Raw genomic sequence first — 19,756 nt, 5'->3', positions numbered from 1 at the left:
TTCCTCAGCCCGTGACCCTCAGCAGGCAGTGGGGCAGTTCGCAGCCGAGTGTGACGCAGTCAGGATGAGGATCATCACCTCTTAGTCGGAGGCCATGTTTCTCTGCCAGAAAATGGGGGATTGCCCCCTCCGGTTGGGGAGTGAGCTCCTGACCCAAGCGAAGGAGTCTCGGGGTCTTGTTCACGAGTGATGGGAGAACGGAGCATGAGCTGGACAGACGGCTCGGTGCAGCGTCTGCAGTATTGCAGGCGTTGTACTGGACCGTCGTGGTGAAGAGGGAGCTGAGCCGCAAGGCGAAGCTCTCGATTTACCGGTCCATCTATGTTCCAACCCTCACCTATGGTCACGAGCTGTGGTCATGAGATCGCAGATACAAGCGGCCGAAATGAGTTTCCTCCGTAGGGTGGCTGGGCTCAGCCTCAGGGACAGGGTGAGGAGCCCAGACATCCGGAGGGAGCTCGGAGTAGAGCCGCTGCTCCTTCACGTCGAGAGGAGCCAGTTGAGGTGGTTCGGGCATCTGATCAGGATGCCTCCTGGGCGCCTCCCCTTGGAGGTTTTCTGGGTACGTCCAACTGGGAGGAGACCCCGGGGCAGACCCAGAACTCGCTGGAGAGATTACATATCTCATCTGGCCTGGGACCGGAGCTCCCTACTGAGCCGGCTGCCACCACGACCCGACCCCGGGATGAAGATGAAGATGAACAGAGATGCACAGACTGATTCAGTCACTTTGAAATGAAATGCAAAATGCATATAAATTAGACGTATAATATACAGCTTTACTTTTCTAATTAAAAAAAACGACTAACCAATTATGTATGAATACAGAAATATAGATAAACTAAAATATAAACCTAACTTAATCTATGAGCATCATAATAATCACATGGCAGTGAAGTCATTTTAACTGTCTTTCTGCCCAGTGTCATGTATTCATTTAATCCGGCCCTGCAAGAAGCTTCAATATTTATAAAAGCATCAGAGCCGATAAATAACAGAGGTCTTATAATACTTCAGTCTTTACAGCCTCTAACAGCGTTAAGCAGAATGAGACACAACAAACTGTGACGCTCACAAACAAGCATGTCAGCTGGAGACATCTTATTTCTTTATTTGCTAATTTCAAATATTTTAAAACAACTTATTTATCTGTCTGACTCTGAATTAAGAGTGTGGATTAAATGTGGCGTCTTTTAATGATAATGCAGGAGAACATGTGGACTGTGAGGTGGAAGAAACATGAAGACGATCATGAAGAAAAGTGAGTCTGCAAGAACGATATCTCAAAATCTGGTCAAATAATTTCCACGAACTGGCTTTTTTTTTTTTTTTACATCCGCAGCAGCATCAGCTCTGTATCTCAGCTCTTGTATGTCATTATCAGTTGGCTGATGAGAAGATAAGGAAGAAGAAAAAACAACATTTTATCACGAGAAGCACAGACGACAAGTCAGACGGACAAGAAGAGGCTGACGGTCGACCTGGATATGGATCACCTGCTGATGGTGCTGCTGTTGCTGTGGAGCTCAGGTAGGATTCTGCTTTAATGATGCATGTGTGAGAGGTGCAAAACTGTAAAATACTGAATTATAGTCACAGTGCCGCATTCAGAACCTCACTGTAAAATACTGAATTATAGTCACAGTGCTGCATTCAGAACCTCACTGTAAAAATACTGAATTATAGTCACAGTGCTGCATTCAGAACCTCACTGTAAAATACTGAATTATAGTCACAGTCCTGCATTCAGAACCTCACTGTAAAAATACTGAATTATAGTCACAGTGCCGCATTCAGAACCTCACTGTGAAAATACTGAATTATAGTCACAGTGCCGCATTCAGAACCTCACTGTAAAAATACTGAATCATAGTCACAGTGCTGCATTCAGAACCTCACTGTAAAAATAGAACGTTTCTTGTCATGATAATTCTGTCCAACATAATCTAACCATTTACTGATCATCATCAACATATTTTTAAAACTCTTTGCTAAAATGTCACTAAAACTTACTGGAATCACTGTAACCTGACATCTTAACAGGAAACAAATATTGTTCTTGCATCACAGAGAGGACACATCTTTTTCAAATGAAAAACACTCAATCTCAAATAAGTAATCATAAATCATGAGGTCATAAAGGATGAATAATTGGTGTTGCCTCAGGATGACTGGCTGTGTTTTCACTGACAGTGTTTGTTCAGCTCACAGCTCAGCTCCATCAAAATTCAGTTTAATATTTTTCTTGTGTGATTTCCTCCTCAGGACTCCGGGCTGAAGGTAAAAACAACTCGACAGAGAACATGAAGATAAATGCAGAGGATGGATCAACAGCGTGTCTGACTTTGACCCCAGAGATACTGATCACATCCTGTTTCCTAAAGCCGCTAAAAGTCGATGTTGGTTTATCTTTGCTGAAGCTGAGCAGTTATTTTAACACAAACCACAAACCACAGCCTGCCTCTCGACACAACCAAACCTTAAACACCACAGAGAAAACGACGGATCATTAAGTAGCAACATCGACAAGAGATATTAAAAAATGAAAACATAATATTATGATATCTCCTACAGTTATGTATCACAGTAATGACTGCAGGTGAGGCAGAATAAATGAAAGGACAGAGTTCAGTTATCAGCTTCCTCTTATCGGACACATACAGCCGGACTGTGTGTGACTTCCTGTTTCGTAACGCTCCTCCAACACCACCTTGTCAGTCAGCTCTCAAAACTGTCCACTCTAAAAGTGAAATGTGACTCTGCTGCTGGCCCGCCGCTGCACCGAGGAGACGCCTCCGGCAGTTTGTAACGGTAACGTCCAGCGTCGACAAAACGACGGTGAGCGAGTAATGTAATCGTGTCAGCCCGACTGCTGTGCAACACCGGGAACACGACTACTACGGCGAGCCTGGTGCAACGTTTAAATAAGTTATCTTTAGAGTTGCACTGTTACAATCTCATGTGTGCACATATTTCTTGTTTATATGAAGAAGGTACGAGAAATAAAGTAATAATATATTTACATTTAGCAGAAGCTTCTGTCCAAAGAGACTTACAGTAATTCATTCATACACTGATGGTGGTGGCTGCCATGCAAGGTGCCGACCAGCACATCAGGAGTAGTTTGGGGTTCAGTATCTTGCCCAAGGACACTTTGACATGCAGACCAGGGAATCGAACCAGCAACAATCCAATAACAAGACACTGGCTCTGCCCCTGAGCCACAGCCGCCTCATATTTCATGTGTTAATTCACTGCAAGGTTTCAATAAGTTACTTAAGAGTAGTGAAAAAGATCTGCACTGATGTTAAAAACTAATCATATGAAAAGGTATAAAAACTTCTGTTTGCACTTTTGTATTTTTATCTTAATAATGGAAATAAAAACTACATTTTGAGAAATATTCACCTTCTTGTAGCACTTGAACACTGAAGCTGCCTCCTACGAGATGACAGTACCAGCAGTGGCCCGAGATCATCTGAGTTTGAGACCTCTGAGTTACACATTTATTCCACCACATGTGATGAAACAACAGGCAGGTCCACTCTGACCCACTGATCCTCACACGTATCCCACAATCCTCTGTTTTCCTGCAGGTGCTCAGTGTGAAACCACAGCCAAGGCTGACATCGTGCTGGTGGTGGACGGCTCCGGGAGCATCTACCCTGAGTCCTTTCAACACGTCCTGTCCTTCATCACTAACATGGTCAGCGCCTTTGACATTGGCCCAGACAGAGTCCAGATTGGTAACGTTCGTTCTAACACTAGTACTCATGTGGGGTTTATAGTTGTTACTGTAAAATGTGCTGATATGAGTTCATTAGGGGCCATTTTCACAAAACTCTTTGGGCGGCCCCAAACATTTGCCTGGTTTGCCTCTCCAACTCGAGAACCAAGTGCAGCGTCTTTAACAGCAGGTGGCGGTATGCACCTTTACAGTTGTTTTGTGAGCGGCCAATAAACACAGAGAAGAAGAACAACAAACACGCTCATAACGTCAAACTGCTGCAGCTGTGTAGAGCCACGCAATGTAGACAAGAGCCACACATGTCGTCACTGGAGGGTTTTACAGGAAAAAGTCTGATCACAGCTGGAATATCAAGTCAACCATCTCTGCTCACTTCATCTGAGCCTTCCTCACACTCAGGTGCATAAACTACAGGTTAGCAATTTATTCTTAGAACATAAAAATGTTGGTTTCTATTATCGGTTATATGAGTCAGGTAATTATCTGTTATCGTATCGGCTGAAAAACATCCACATCGTGCATCCCTGATACTGTAATTAAAACAATATTATATTATTGTTAGAGAGACTCCAACACATCTTTAATTAATTACTGTGTTCACTGACTCTAAATTGGTTTAATTAACATGACTTTGTCTTCTTGTAAAGAATATAGGAACGGACTGAGAGACATGCTGTTGTTAATTGTTATGCCATAGGTTACTGTGCTGAGACTGTTATGTTCAGTTAAAGGACTCTTTAATGCAGTTCTGAGTTTCCTCAGTTCAGCAGCCATGTTTCCATCAAATGTCAAGCGAATTGCAAAAAATAAATACAAATACAAAATGTGAATCTGTTGTTTCCATGAACTGTTTTGAGTGAATGAACTCGGCTACATGAAGCGTAATTTCATCAGAGGATGACACGGTGTAGGTTACGTCACGTGTGGATGTGAAACATGGAACAGCTGATCATCATGTGAGTTGAATGTTCGCTACGTCGTACGAGTTCATTCTGCAAATCTGCTTCCATCAAACATTTTGTGCATCAACTCTGATTTGCAAAAGACAAAAACCACCTCAAGCGAGCGCTCAAACATTTTTGCGAATTGGTGGAAGTTTTTTCTAATTTTACCATTTCCATTAAATTTCGAATGCGATGTTCTTCAAAATGCTTCATGGAGTCCCGGCTATTTGAAGGTGTCAGAGAAAAGCCAGGGTGTAATGTGAGATTCCTGGAGGCCTGAAGCCCGTCAGTCACATCGTTACCTAAGAGACAGGATGTAGGAAAGATACCGTGCCAGTGACTGACCAAGAGTCAGAGAGTTTGGTCGTTATCTCATCCGGCTTGATGATGAACATGTGTCAGTCTACGTGCGAGGGAATCGAGGCTAACTGTTAATGTGTGTTGTTACAGCAACCAAAGAGGTTTAGTTGTGTGCTGTTGTCTACAGCTGACAGTAGCCTGTGTGTACGGCAGCGAACCTGGAAAACCTGTAGTAGCTTCATTATTGTGAAACGCTACAACATCATCACTGTCATTTTGGGTCAGTGTGTCCTTGATGTTTCACACTTTGCTCTGTGTTTTCTGCAGCTCTGGTTCAGTACAGTGAAGATCCAATGACACACTGGTACCTGAACACCCACCAGAACAAACAAGCCCTGCTGGAAGACGTATCCAAGATACGACAGCTTGGAGGAGGAACCAGTACAGGTGATTTATATTGATGTGGTCACACCCTGAGGGACTTTGTGAACAGAGGCTCTTTTTGCATTGAGGCCATCATTGGAAGAAACTATTAGAAAGTTATTATTCAGTGATTTGTACAAAACAAATTCACCTCAAGGATTCACTGTTTATAATCCTGTTCATGGTATATATTGTATATATTGTACAGTATATAGAGAGCAGGTATGAAAAGATTCCCTCCCTCGACAGAGTACTAGAAATAATTACCCCAACGTTTCAACTCTTCTTTTCAGTCGTCTTTTTTCTGTCACACAGGACTTGCTCTGAACTACATCCTCAAAGACATCTTTCAACCAAATGTGGGAATGCGAGCAGACTCTGAAAAAATTGCTGTCTTATTCACTGATGGAGAATCCAGTGACCTGGTGGATTCTCCATCACAAGAGCTGAAGGACGCCGGCATCGAAGTCTACACTGTTGGTGAGTGACTTTCAGTTTGAACAGTGAGAAAGCAGCTGAGCCTCAGAACAGTTTGGAAAGTGAAGATAAGATCTAAAAGTTTTTAACACAAAAAGGAAAAGTGACATTAATATAAAAATAAACAATATTTCAAGTTTGCCCCTCCTGATGCACAAATCACTGCATTTGTCTTTTATATCAGTTAATGTTTAATGAAAATGAAGTCACGCATGTTTCAAGTCTTTTCAAGTCTCTGAAAATGACTTGAATAGTCGACCAACAGCTGCCCAGGAGGAGGAAAGTGAAGCTGAAATTATTGGTTGGCTTCAGCAGATAGTCGACAGTAATGTAGATATGATTTCTAATAAATGAGATTATAAATGAGATTAAAAATGAACAACCATCAGTCAAAGGTTGAGGTTTGACATCAGGAAACCATCATTTGGACAGTTTGCCACCCAAAAAGCTTTCTTTGTTTTGGGTCTCATTTAAACTACATTTTTCTTTCAGGTTTTAACAGAGTCAGAGAGAGTGAGCTGAGGTCCATCGCCTCTGATCCTAAAGAAACTCATGTGCACATTGTCGAGCGCTCTGAGTTGCTCCGAGACATCGTCAACAACCTCACCATCAACCTCTGTGACAGCACTAAGAGCTCAGGTAGACAGAGTCCGTCATCATGACACCACATGTCAGCACCTCACTGATCCACTGGTGTTAGGATCAATCTCTACATATCAGTTTTATCAGCTGTTAGATCAACAACCATGTTTCAGACTCTAACAGTGAGATATTCTTGTGAGTCTTCTGATTGGCTGCGGGGTGACAACAGTACACATGGACCATTATTTGCATATTGATTTGTGGACTGTGACATGGCTGTTAGCTAGCTAATCCTAACGCTACACATGCTGTCAGATTATATTGAGTGAAAACTTTGCCAAGATGGGTTCAAGATACCTGGTTCAAGGCAGAAGCAACACTTTTCAGCTAAGTGGTGAATCATTAAAAAGCTGCTCACCTGGTAAAGCTGCTGGACTCACCTGCTCAGGTAGAAGAGGAGCTGCAGCTTTGATTTGGTTCATTTATCCTTTTACTGATGACTCTGTTGTTTCTGTTCAGAGCGTGTCAGGTTGGTGGGAGGATCCGGTCGCTGTGCAGGAGCTCTGGAGGTGAAACGAGGAGAATGGAGACCAGTATTTGGCTCTAACTGGACTCTGACGTCAGCACATGTCATGTGTAAAGAGCTGGACTGTGGATCTGCTGCTTCAACAGGACTGAGAAATGAGTCCTCCAACAGAGCTGCATGGGAGATCAGTCCTGACTGTGTGGAGTCTGGATCTGCTCTGAGGGAGTGTTTGTCATCAGGTTCCTCTTCTTCCATCATAAAGATCACCTGCTCAGGTAAGCCTACCAGGAACATGATCTATGGCAATGACCTTCCAGTTTCTTAGTATAAATTTACTGTGACATGTTCTGAGTTAACACGTTCTCATGCGGTCGAGTGTTGAGACTCAGAAGTCGGCTCAGCAACGTGACAAATTGGATCTAAATCAATGTTCCCATGTTGTCAGAGTGGGACTTGTTGATCCTGGTGCTCTGACAGCCCAACTCCTGATACTTTGACACCTGGCTCATCTTTGAATGGGTTACTGGGGTTCCCAAAATGTCAGAACGGGACTTTCCACTAGCACTTTTGGCCGCACCAAGTCAAATTGAGCTGCGCTGATTTGCTTTTCCATCAGCAGTTTTACTGCGCCAAGCCACGCTGGTGATGGACCTGCTCTGGAGTAAGGCCAAGCCGGGTCGGCCCCGCCTCCAAGAGGGCTGCGATGGCGTCTCGCGACTGCAGCCAACCCGTAACAAACCCCCGCCCCCCCTCAAATCGATTCTCGACTCATGTCTGTGTAGGAAACCTGAGAGAAAGAAGTTTTCAAAAGTCCGTGTTTTCAGCTCTCAGGACGAGAGATTCATTTGGAAGCTGCAAAAGTACCGTTTGTTCTTTCAAACATCTGCTGTTTTACTGTTTCATCGTGTTCACTGTCAGCTGTTTCAGGAGTCGTGTTTAGTTACTGCTGCTGAAAACACAATGTTTCCTGTGATGCTGTTTCACAATAAAAGCTTTAACTGACTAAATAACTGCTTCAGCTGAAAATAGACTCGGTGTGTATCCTCCACAGAGCTGAGCAGAGAGTGATGAAACTCACCGTGGTGCAGCCGCTGGAAACACGAGTGTTGTCTAGAGCGTTCCTGAGGGAATCTGGGGGTTACAACAACACGTTTACTTTCGCTGACAAACAGGAATACTCCCCCGGTTCTTATAAAGTCACAAATAAAGATCAGTTGTGTAATTCTCTCTCTCTGCAGACTCTGTCAGGCTGGTGAATGGGACTAGTCTGTGTTCAGGCAGACTGGAGGTGAAGTCCAACCAGTCTAACCAGTGGTGGTCCTCAGTGTGTGAAGCCGACTTTGACCAGCAGGATGCAGCGGTGGTCTGTAGGGAGCTCGGCTGTGGGGCTCCTTCGGTCCTCCGGGGGGCGCTCTATGGAGAGGTGGAGGCTCCGATATTGACCAAAGAGTTCCAGTGTGAAGGCAATGAGTCTGCTCTCCTGGACTGTAGGAGCTCAGGCTCAGCTGGAAACACCTGCTCACCTGGAAAAGCTGTTGGACTCAGCTGCTCAGGTAAAAGAGGAGCTGCAGCTTTGATTTGGTTCATTTCTGTTCGTCTCAAACTCACTTTATTCTTTTCCTGATGACTCTCTTGTCTCTGTCCAGAACCTCTCAGGTTGGTGGGAGGATCCAGTCGCTGTGCAGGAGCTCTGGAGGTGAAACAGGGAGACTGGAGGCCAGTTTATGACTCTAACTGGACTCTGACGTCAGCAGCTGTAGTCTGCAGAGAGCTGCACTGTGGATCTGTTGTTTCAACAGGACTGAGAAATGAATCCACACTCAAATCTGCCTGGGAGATACGTCCTGACTGTGTTCAGTCTGGATCTGCTCTGAGGGAGTGCGTTTCACCCATGTGGTCTTCCTTCTTCCTGGAGGTTACCTGCTCAGGTGAGCCTCAGTCACATAACACACTGTTTATCATCCAAAACAGAATGATGTTTGGTAACTGTCAGAGACCAGCAGGAATAGAAAACAGGATAAAAACAAGAGGAACTGACATGAAAACACACAGAGGATCAGAGGAACTTATTCTCTAAGAACTGAATCAAACAGCGACGAGTTAAAGTGACTTCAGTGATTTTTAGAGGATCTGAAGTTAATGAGAGCTGTTGTACTCATGATGTCATGTGATCTGACGTGATGACTGAACGTGTTTCATCAGGTCCAGCAGTTTCTTACATCAGCCTCGTCAGACTGGTCCTCCTGTCGCTGGCTCTGCTGCTGTTCATCACTGTCCTCTGTGTCACCCATCAGGTAACGTTCACAGCTCTGTTGATGAGAGGTCCGGCTCAAATGAAGCACTTGGCTTGTGTATACTGAACTGTGTGTGCTGTCATGTCTCTCCAGGCCACCAGGGGGCAGAAGCCGGGCCCACAGGAGCACATGGAGCTGGATTATTATTACCTCGGTGTCCACAGAGCTAAAGAGGAAGCAGGCGAGGCAGCAGAGTAGGTCCTCCAAAGAGCTCATCAACCGTCCATCAGCTCAGTGAAGGATGTTACATTTTTACACAGATGTTCCCTTTAAACTACAGCTGACACAAAATAGAGATTACTGCTCTCCTCTCATTTGTGACTCAGTATTTGGAGGAGCTTGTCTTCTGTACGCCTGCCTCATGTCCAGTGCCAGTACAGGAAGTCAGGTCGGGCCAATGTAAATATGTCCACGTTTTGATATTAAAAGAAAAGATCATTCAAGTAAATTCAGTCATTACCTGTCTAGACCCTATACACGCTAGCTAGCATCACATACAGCGACAGAAGGCCATATTTTACTTTTTACTCTGTTACATTTATCTGACAGCTTTAGTTACTTTACAATTTAAAGCAGCAAAGAACTTTAATTTGTGTTGATTCTGGCGCCCCCTGAATAAATCAGAAATCAAAGCCCTTCACTTTCATCATATTTGTGCTTTTATCATTTCCATGTAAGTGCTCATAGTTTCCGGGTTCATAGGATCCATTTTTAAACACCATGTACTCGGCTGTAAGAGCCCGTGTTGTATTGTTGCAGCAGTCCCACTGATTAAGACTTGCTATCTTTATTTGTTTGGGGCTGAATTTCAAAATCCCTCTGGACTGACTGCAGTGGATTCAGATCACCTGTGTGCAGGTGTGGAGACCGACTGACTCCTGATTAATGAGTGGAAGCAGCTTGGGACATTTCCCTCCCAGCTAATCAGGGAGTGACGACGCCCCTTTGTGAAGGCTTAAGAAGGTGGGGGATGGCACCGGGTTGGACTCGCTCTCATTCTGACTCCGTCCCTGACAGATCATCAGCCAGAAACTCTGGTCTGTTCAGGCCCTGTTGAGATTTCTTTGCTGCCCCATTTCATTGTAGTTAAGTTGTGTTTATTCTTCAGCCCAGTTGAGTGACCACAAAGGTCACCAGTCAACTAGGCTGCAGGTTTTCTTTGCTTTCTTTATCTTTGGTTTGTCTTAACTGAATCACTTGATTGTAAAAGCACATTTTCAGTTTGATTCCCTGTAGATGTACATATCTTCTGTTTATATTTTTATGTATGTTGGGGCTGGTTTGTCAGCATTTTACTGCCAGTATCACCACATTGTTTTCAGTGAAACAGCTGTGCCTAATACTGTCTGCCTCTGCCCAGTTAGCTGTCAGATTTTTAGCTAAATAAAGAGCTGTAACTGTTATATTGTGTCTGTCATTCTTATTATCAGGCTGAAGAGTTACTGATTGTGGGCCGTAAAGAAGCTACTAAATGACGGCAGAGTCAATACATTCAAAGGTACATGTACAGATGGCTACACGCTGTCTGGACAATATAACTATCAACGAGTCGTAAAGAGGTTTTTTTTTTAGAAGAAGATGTTCAATAACCCATTTGCTAATGTTAGCATTCAATATGATGGGAGAGGCGTAAATTAATTCCAAAATATTGTCACACATCTTGGAAACATTTACTCAGGCCTGGAAGTGAAAATTAATTTAATTTAGAATTAAATTTTAATTCTAATTTTAAAATGTTTCTGTTTTACTTATTTTGTTGTGAGAAACAAAACAGCACGAGCTGCTGAGGAGTAGCTGGAGCTGAGGAGGAGGAGGTAGAAGAAGAAGGAGGAGATCAGAGAGTGAAGGTTTTCTTCACAGTGAGCACTGAGTGGCTGCCTCACACGTGAGGAGATGCTGCATGAGCTCAATTTAAGGTCGTTGGGGAGAGATGTTGGACTCTGAACCATCTGGTTCTGAGCCAGCGTCCTCCGGGCTCAGCTGCTGCCGAGGGGAGGAGCCAAAGACTTTATGAAGATGATAAAGTAATAAATGTGTGTATGTACTTTGGTACTCTGACTCACCTGAAACGAAGCAGGAAACAGTTTGTTATCCTTCGTCACTGAACAGAGACGCACAGACTGATTCAGTTCACCTTCAGACCAAACTGACGACGTCCTCCAAGTTCAGCTACGTGAGAGAAAAACTACGACACTGCTGCTTCAACCTGCTGACACAATGTGAGTTTCACTAAAAACTGAACTCAGAGTGAATTTCAGTGATGTTAGTAGAGGAGGGAGGGGAGCCATGACTGACTGGACTTTGTGTCTGCTGTGTTTTCAGCTTCACTCGGAGACAAAATGGCTTCCAGATCAGAGGAGGATCTCTGCTGTCCGGTCTGTCAGGACGTCTTTAGACATCCTGTTGTTCTGTCATGTAGCCACAGCTTCTGTAAAGACTGTCTGCAGAGCTGGTGGAGAGAGAAACGATTAAATATGTGTCCAGTTTGTAAGAGAAGATCCTCAAAGGAAGAACCACCTTTAAACCGGGCTTTAAAGAACCTGTGTGAGTCGTTCTTACAGGAGAGAGGTCAGAGAGCTTCAGAGGATCTCTGCAGTCTGCACTCTGACAAACTCAAGCTCTTCTGTCTGGACCATCAGCAGCCGGTGTGTGTCGTCTGCAGAGACTCAGAACAACACACCAACCACAGATTCAGACCCATCGATGAAGCTGCACGACAACACAAGAAGAAACTTCAGGAAACTCTGGAGCCTTTAAAGAAGAAGTTAAAGGTTTTTGAAGGAGTTAAAGTGAAGTTTGATCGGACAGTAAAACACATGAAGGTCCAGGCCCGACACACAGAGAGGCAGATTAAGCAGCAGTTTAAGAAGCTTCATCAGTTTCTAGAAGAGGAAGAGGAGGCCAGGATGGCTGCACTGAGGGAGGAAGAGGAGCAGAAGAGTCAGATGATGAAGGAGAAGATGGAGGCTCTGAGCAGAGAGATAGCAGCTCTTTCACACACAGTCAGAGCCACAGAGGAGGAGCTGAGAGCTGAAGACGTCTCATTCCTGCACAACTACAAGGCTGCAGTGGAAAGAGTCCAGCAGCGCCCCCTGCTGGAGGATCCACAGCTGCCCTCAGGAGCTCTGATAGACCAGGCCAAACACCTGGGCAACCTGAGCTTCAACATCTGGACCAAGATGAAGGACATGGTCTCCTACACTCCTGTGGTTCTGGACCCAAACACTGCTGGTCCAGACCTGATCCTGTCTGAAGATCTGAGCAGTGTGAGACAAGGAGAGAGACAGAAGCTTCCTGATAATCCAGAGAGGTTTGATGATCACAGGTCTGTCCTGGGCTCTGAGGGCTTTAACTCAGGGACTCACAGCTGGGACGTCGAGGTTGGAGACAGTACAGACTGGATACTGGGTGTGTTAGCAGTGTCTGTCCAGAGGAAGGGAGACGAACTGTCTGGATTATGGGGAATACAGTTTTATGAAGGTGAATACTCAGTGTGGTCACCATCAGCTGTCACTGATCTCGTAGTGCAGAAGAAGCTCCAGAGGATCAGAGTGAATCTGGACTGGACCAGAGGAAAGCTGTCGTTCTTTGATCCTGATACTAACACACACCTACACACCTTCACACACACTTTCACTGAGAAGATGTTTCCATACGTTGACACTGATGATGAAGTGAAGATGTTACCAGTGAAGGTGTGTGTGACAGTGAAGCAGAGCAGTCAGAGACAAAGACGATGATTATATTCATGATGTTTACTTGTTAAACTGAAGCTGCACCTGCTCCTCCTGCTCTCATCATTACAAACATATCTGTATCATTGATTCACTTGTTGGTTTTATATATTTTATGTTGTGATTTAGTTTGACAATTATCTTTTTGTTTCTATCGTTGACATTTTTCATGTGTAAAATGATTTCTGTTAATTTCTGATCTTTTTGTTTGGGTCATTTTCATCAACACTGAGTCATTTTAAACATTTTATGATTTGGATTCGTGTGTGTGGAGCCGTGAAGAGCAGCAGACACTTTATGGATCCAAATAAAAGAAAAATAATCAGTTTATCAGAAACTTCATGTTTGAGCTGACGATCATAAATGAAATCCAACTAACTCAATTCTGAAGTTCTGGTCCAGATTATGAAATTGAATGTTTAGTCATGAAATGTTTAAATGTATAAAATGTATTCATATAAAATCACCTGACATGTTTGTTAAAGTTTTTATTTGACAGATCAGTTGAATCCTGTTATTAGTCACTCTGTCTGATGATGATGTGTGATCTGTGTTATGTAACCTTCTGTTCATCAATAAATATTTGAGTTCACTTTTGCTCCACTTGCCATTTTATAGAAATTTCACATTGTCACATAAATATCAGTTAATTTCTGAACACTAGACTTTGGATGAACCGGATCTGCTGTGTGTCTCTTCACTACCTCCTGAGGCAGTGAAGGATTGGACAGATGGTATTGAACGCCTCGTAGATCTGAGCTTCCTGTTTCACTCACTGGAATTTAACACAACACTTCAAAATTAAAACTACACTTTAGAGACTATTTCACAATAAAGTTAACAAAGGTTCTACTGGTCCAGAAATGTAAGAACATTTTGATTTTAATTTTTAATTATTATCAACAATTACTAATTTCTAATAACCACACCTGCCCTACCACCAATTTCCTGCAATGGTGCCCCGTGTGAGACCATCTCAAACCATTTTGCATTGCAATATTTATGCTTTTATTTTATTTTATTTATTTTATATTTATTTATATTCAATAATCCAGAATTATTAAATTTCAATTTTTGTTCAGATATTAAGTACTCAGAACTCGCCAAATTTATCCAATTGTGGTTTGTAGATTGCTGTAGTGTACTAGTGGTTAGTTTTCGTTTAGCTCTAAATAGCTTGCATGCTGTTTAGATTCTGCGATCACTAACACTTGACTATAACTTCTCCAGAGGTGCTGAAGCCACTTCATTAACATCCTAACAGGATAGGTTGCATGAATGTAATTAGCCTTACACCTACTAACAGGTAGGATTGTAAGTCACAGGTAAAGCCTCTCACCTGTGCATCAGCAACATAACAGCACTCACACAAGTTATTGAACCCACTGGCTGTCGCCACTACTTCAGTAAAATGAGTAGACAAAACCCCAGTGTGAAAGGAGTCGGAGCTCCTTACGAGCCAGATGAAGCAGCCCTGCAGGACTGATCTCCTTGGCCTCTCTAAAGGAGAGAGGTCACCTGAATAGCTACAACATTAGCACCTGTGATGAGAAATTACAGGAGCTAATAAGCTATATTAAATACCTAGCTGGAAAGCTGCAACACACCATACCAGAGGTGCTTGGTCAAATGGCGCTACTAAACCAGCGCAAAGCCCAGCTGCAAGCCGCAGCTAACCAAGAGCAACTTGCCCACCTGCAGAACAGCTACCATGCTGTGCAGCGTGAGAACTCCTGCCTGCGACACGAAGTCCAGGCCAGGAAAGATGAGACTTCCCGTACATGGGAAGATCGGTTTGGAGTTCAACAGAAAGATGAACTCCGATACACACAGGCCCCAGTCAACTCAGGGATCACAACTGCTCCCAGTGGTGTCACCCCTGACCCGATGACACTTGACAGCTATCGAGCACCACCAAGGGCCCGCTTGGTGGACATAGGTGCCCCACCCCAGTGTAGGGTGGCCCAGTCCATTTCCAGCCGGACCACCATATGCTGTGACACTGTAACCCCACCCCGAAGGGAACAGGGTTACCACCGTGTCCGGAACAGCATAACGGGTTCTGGACCCCCATTCCCAGCTGAGCTGTATGCACATTGCAGTTCACGGCCACTTCTTGAATGGACTTCGTCCCCACCCCGAAGGGGGGACCACCGTTCTGATCGCTTTAGTGATATGAGGGACTCTAGCAGTTCAGATGACTCAGATGGCAGAGGTCCAACCTGGAAACATGGCCTGCACATTCATCAGATTGAGTCCCTCGCAAGAGACATAGAACGCTTTAACCCAGACAGCCCCGAGTCAAACATCATTGATTATCTTCATGAGCTCAAGCGTTGTCTCTTTGATCTTCCTCACGCCTCAACACGTGAGAAACATAAGCTGGTCTGGAAGACAACAACCAGGAGCGTCCATGTCTTCATGGAAACCCCGGAGACTGCTACTCTGCCCTTTGCCACGCTCTGTGGGATGAGTATTTCATGTACACCGATCCTGCCTCTGCCACCCTTTCTGCCTTAGCCATTATGCAAAAGAAGCATGAATCTCCCAAAGAATACTAAAGGCGCCTGAGAACCACATATTTCCAGGGATATAATGCACCAGGGCCGGAGGAGGAACCAGCATTCAAGTCATTGTTCCTACACAACCTCCACGAAACTGTACGCTATGGAGTCGTGTGCACTGCAAACTGAGAAACCTCAACATGCAGGAAATCCGGAAGTACACAGGTAGTATGGGAGATACACATGCACCCAGCTAGAGAGCCTGTGGACAGCGCTAGAGTTTGGTGATTGAAGCATTAGAGACTCAAACCAACCCTAGAGCCAGGTAAGACGAAGACCGCAGAACTGCTCTCCTCCAAGAAGGGGACACCTCCCCTCCTAGTTCCACACAGTCTTTTTCCCCTCTTGACCGCTTTCTGTCTTGAAGTCCGCACCTGCCACACACACCTCAGCAGTGGTAGGGGTGTGTGTTAGCACCCTTATTCTTGATATCAGTCTGCTAGTCCCAGACGGACCCCAATGGAGCAACCCTTAGATCTGCTAATACCACTACTTTACAATCTTCAGATACATCTGACATCAGGTCCTGGCAATGCAATAACAAATTCTGAAATCTTCAGAATTAACCAATCTATCATCGACAGGTAGAAGGTACACAGACTTGCAAGTCTGTTAGATGTTGGTTTAGCTTTTGTTTTGTTTTTGTTTCTTTTAAGTCAGCACATGTGCACTTCACATTACAACATTGCGCACGTTCTGCACAGTCCACAACCATGTCAGTGGCTAGCTCTAATCCACTCGGATGAGGAGCAGCCTACTTACCTTTCCTCTAACCACCCTCCTTTCCTTCTCTCTCTTCGGTTCTCTCCATTCCATTTTGATGTTTTTGTTCTGGTGGTTTTAAAAGCAGCAAAGGAATGAACAAAGGTTAATGGTTGATAATGACTGTATGATGTTTGTAACTAGACGTAGACAGTCCCTCCAAATTCATCTTGTGTGCACACGAAGCCAATGGCGGTGTAACCATTGCTGTTGTTCAAATCTTGCACGTTCATTCAATTGACTACCTTTATGTGACGTATTCACACACACACACACACACACACACACACACACACACACACACACACTTGTTATTTGTGTTTGATTTTGTCTTAGTTTTTAGTTTCATAGTTAGCTGCTTCAGTAAGTGATCGATTTTTTTTAATTGAAAGTATTATTGATTTGATCAATTTGCTAACAATAATAAAGTCTATTATATTGTACATAGCAGTTATTTATTGGTTGTGATGGTCAGTGCTCAGATTCATTTCCTTCGCTTGTCCTTTAAATGTAAATAGTTTACATTTAAAGTGAACCCTTCTTTTGAGACTAATTTTGATCTGGTTATTGGTCCGTGATTTCAGGGTGGTGCCCCGTTTTAACGATTTGAAAATTAATTTGATTAATTTGTATTTATTTAATTTTAATAATTATTATCAATAATTATTCATTTCTAATAACCACACCTGCCCTACCATCAATTCTCAACAAGGGTCATAAAGTGATAGAAGTAATGTAGACAAGAGGTGATTCTGATTCACCCACATAAATAAAACAAAAATCTCTGAAGTACACACTAGAACTACAAACGGACCCTTCAGTGACGACACAAACTGCCTGAGGACCTGGGCACACCTACAACCTCCTCAGGTACCATAAGACCGTTTTAAAACCCCTTAAAGAACCCAGAACCTTTTCTGTGACTACCAGAACATCATAACGGAAAGTTAATAAACTGTGACATGTGAACACAGATTCATTACCAGACAAACACGTCCTGCCAGATGAAAAGATGGTCGCCGTGATGCCAGGCGTCAGCCAGGAAACAGCTCTGGTTCAGAACTGTGGAGTGGGAAACACACAGACGCTGAGTCAGGATTTATCTCCTGCAGTACACAGTGGTATGTTGAGACAGGACGGGCCGGGGACAGCTGGGATAGCATGCTAACTTCAGTACACATCTCTGTAACACAGTACACAGACTTCTTTCACAGAACATCAACACTGTAGTTTCTTCACACTCTTTTATTTGATTTTTTGATGGTTTGAACTAAAATTCTGACAAAATCTTTCAAGTTGCTGATTTAAAGGAGAGTAAACACACCAGTGAGCAGCTCCAGACTGATTCACACGCTCATGACTGAACAGGTGAGAAGCAGATACGGTGGTTTCAGAGGCAGTTAGCGATGGAGCTCTTTGAGCTCTGTCAACACAAAGAAGCTTGATTGGTTATTAGCTCATTAGCTCTTACTATTCCTTAGCTTGTTAGCTCTTCCTACTCCTTAGCTTGTTGTTCTGGATCTTAAAGCAGACAGGGAAGCCCAGCTTCTGCACTATTCTGGCGCACTTCCTGGCCCCCAGCCTCGCCTTCTGCACACTGCACAAAGAAGAGGACGACGGTTCATTGACCGTCCAGAAAACAGAACCACAGTCATTGAAAATAAGTCCAGACAGACCTCTTGGCGCCTATACAGATCACTTTCCCAGATTTGTAGATAACTGCTGTGGTCCACGGCTCATGGATCCTCATGAAGAGCCCCTGGAAAAACTAGAACACAACAGGGAACAGAGACTGAAGAACAACAGGCTGCTGTGTAGGTCGTTCTCTAGATGGCAGTTTGCCTCGTCCTGGACTGTAAGACAGATAAAGTCTTCTCTTTGTGTTGTTCTCTAAACATCCAGAGGTAAAATATTCATGTTTTTAAAGAAATCCAAGATTGAGATTATGGTTGTGTGGAGATGCATGACTCTAAGGGCCGTCTCCAAATCTTTGATTTGATTGGACCTTTGATTTTGAGGTCAAGACTTGTTTCTTTCTTCTGGTTCAAACTGACAGCTATGCCATTGTTGGACAAGAGTTATTAGACTTTATATCCTGACAGCTTACATTTTTAAATGACTAACTGACTCAAAGACAAACTACAAAAGATAGAAATTCAGTTTGTTACATGGCTCAGTTTCTCAAATCTGAGACAGTGGACTTGGCCTTTCACACGTGTAGCACACAAGAGTTAGTCAGCGCCTCACATACAGCTATATGCTTCATACGGCAGCAGTCTGCTGTTTTAGCGTCAGCTACAACCTGCTAACGTTAGTGTTGGGTGAATACATGTGACAGCAACATAAGGAGCTAACGTTTGCTACATTGACTACATAATGCAGAGTAATAATACATTTCCCCAACAAAAAAAACAGCTCATTACCTGTCCAACAGAGACACAGCTACCATGGCGTCGGTCCTCAGGTCTTCGACTGCTTCAGTTGTCGCCATCGCTGAAAAGCCGCTCGGATGTTGACTCGATTTACTTCTTGCGCTGTCTAACTTCTTTCTTGGCAGCTTTCTGGAGTTCAGTCTGTCTGTTACTTCTCTGTTCAGCAGTGTGAGCTGCTGTAGGCACCGCTGGTGATGAGAAGTGTGGCTGTAGTTTCTCTGCTGTTCTCGTCAGAAACAGTGTCACAGCTCCAGCAGTGTGTTTATAGACCAGGACCCGGTCACGTGCGGTGAGTGATGGGCGGAGTCAGCACAAGGTGTGCGGGGCGGTCAGGTAAGGGCAGATTGATTGACAGGTAGTCTGTCCATACAAAAGTGTTGGGCTGGTTAAATTGCTCCTACAGGCTGTTCAGATTCAGCTCCTGTCGTGACGTAACGACAGGAGTGATTTGCATAGGCCGAAAACACGCCCCCCTCTCCCCGGAGACATCCCCGAGGTGAAGGTCGGTGTGTCCAGCGGTGAGACAGCAGTGTTAGCAGTGAGCTACACACGCAATTGTTCTGTTGTTGGTTATAAAAATCAACATAAGTGCCGATATCCTGTCCCAGCTACAGAAGAGACAGTGGTTGTGTTTCATTTTAACGACAACGTGCCGGCTACGGTTCCTGTAAGTCTGTTTGTGTGTGCTAACCACTTCACATGGGACTGCTTCAGTACCGAGGCTCAGTACAAAGCTGCCTCGACACCGACCCTCGTAAAAGGATCAGTCCAAACCATACGGGACCGAGCAGCTGCACCGAGCCACAGGTGAGTGTCGCCACGCTTTGACAGTATTTACAGTTGCCTACGAGTATGGTGACGTCAGAACTGTGAGTTACCTTTACCTTTAGCAGGAGCTAGCATTAGCTTAGCATTAGCTACATGGCAGTAACTGTAACAACACATACAACAAACGAAGTAACACACTCAG

At 44.1% G+C, this 19,756-nt stretch overlaps 2 protein-coding genes and 1 long non-coding RNA gene across 4 annotated transcripts; all 3 read left to right on the top strand.

Annotated features, from left to right (window-relative positions):
* The first annotated feature begins 1,442 nt into the window (after positions 1–1,442).
* LOC141015182 (uncharacterized) lies at positions 1,443–3,736 on the top strand. The gene is made up of 3 exons (XR_012180548.1): positions 1,443–1,530; positions 2,266–2,280; positions 3,597–3,736. It is a non-coding gene; the product is annotated as an uncharacterized lncRNA (long non-coding RNA).
* A 294-nt stretch (positions 3,737–4,030) lies between these two features.
* Positions 4,031–10,697, top strand: LOC141015771 (CD5 antigen-like). 2 transcript variants are annotated; one of them, XM_073489951.1, is made up of 9 exons: positions 4,031–4,147; positions 5,320–5,439; positions 5,731–5,895; positions 6,385–6,531; positions 6,994–7,275; positions 8,239–8,553; positions 8,647–8,928; positions 9,203–9,294; positions 9,388–10,697. In XM_073489951.1, the coding sequence occupies exons 1-9, from the start codon at positions 4,048–4,050 to the stop codon at positions 9,490–9,492; spliced, it is 1,608 nt and encodes a 535-aa protein (XP_073346052.1). In that variant the 5' UTR covers positions 4,031–4,047; the 3' UTR covers positions 9,493–10,697. The 2 variants fall into 2 exon arrangements, with proteins under 2 accessions (XP_073346052.1, XP_073346053.1); XM_073489952.1 differs by having other exon boundaries at positions 4,059–4,162.
* A 936-nt stretch (positions 10,698–11,633) lies between these two features.
* On the top strand, positions 11,634–13,034 carry LOC141015244 (E3 ubiquitin-protein ligase TRIM35-like). Its single transcript, XM_073489197.1, has one exon. It carries the CDS (start codon positions 11,634–11,636, stop codon positions 13,032–13,034), a length of 1,401 nt encoding a protein of 466 aa, XP_073345298.1.
* Positions 13,035–19,756: the final 6,722 nt, after the last annotated feature.

The sequence above is a fragment of the Pagrus major genome, chromosome 20 (genome assembly GCF_040436345.1).
Source record: "Pagrus major chromosome 20, Pma_NU_1.0".
NCBI lineage: Eukaryota > Metazoa > Chordata > Actinopteri > Spariformes > Sparidae > Pagrus > Pagrus major.
Note: the sequence above shows the minus strand (reverse complement) of the source record. Positions and strands in the feature narration are given on the sequence as shown.

Bases quoted from the DNA above. Each gene is read 5' to 3' on its own strand.
- LOC141015771 (XM_073489951.1), top strand. From the start codon at position 4,048: ATGTCGTCACTGGAGGGTTTTACAGGAAAAAGTCTGATCACAGCTGGA. The intron at 4,148-5,319 runs GTGCATAAACTA...TGTTTTCTGCAG, and splicing joins TGAGCCTTCCTCACACTCAG to CTCTGGTTCAGTACAGTGAA. The intron at 8,554-8,646 runs GTAAAAGAGGAG...GTCTCTGTCCAG, and splicing joins TGTTGGACTCAGCTGCTCAG to AACCTCTCAGGTTGGTGGGA.
- LOC141015244 (XM_073489197.1), top strand. From the start codon at position 11,634: ATGGCTTCCAGATCAGAGGAGGATCTCTGCTGTCCGGTCTGTCAGGAC.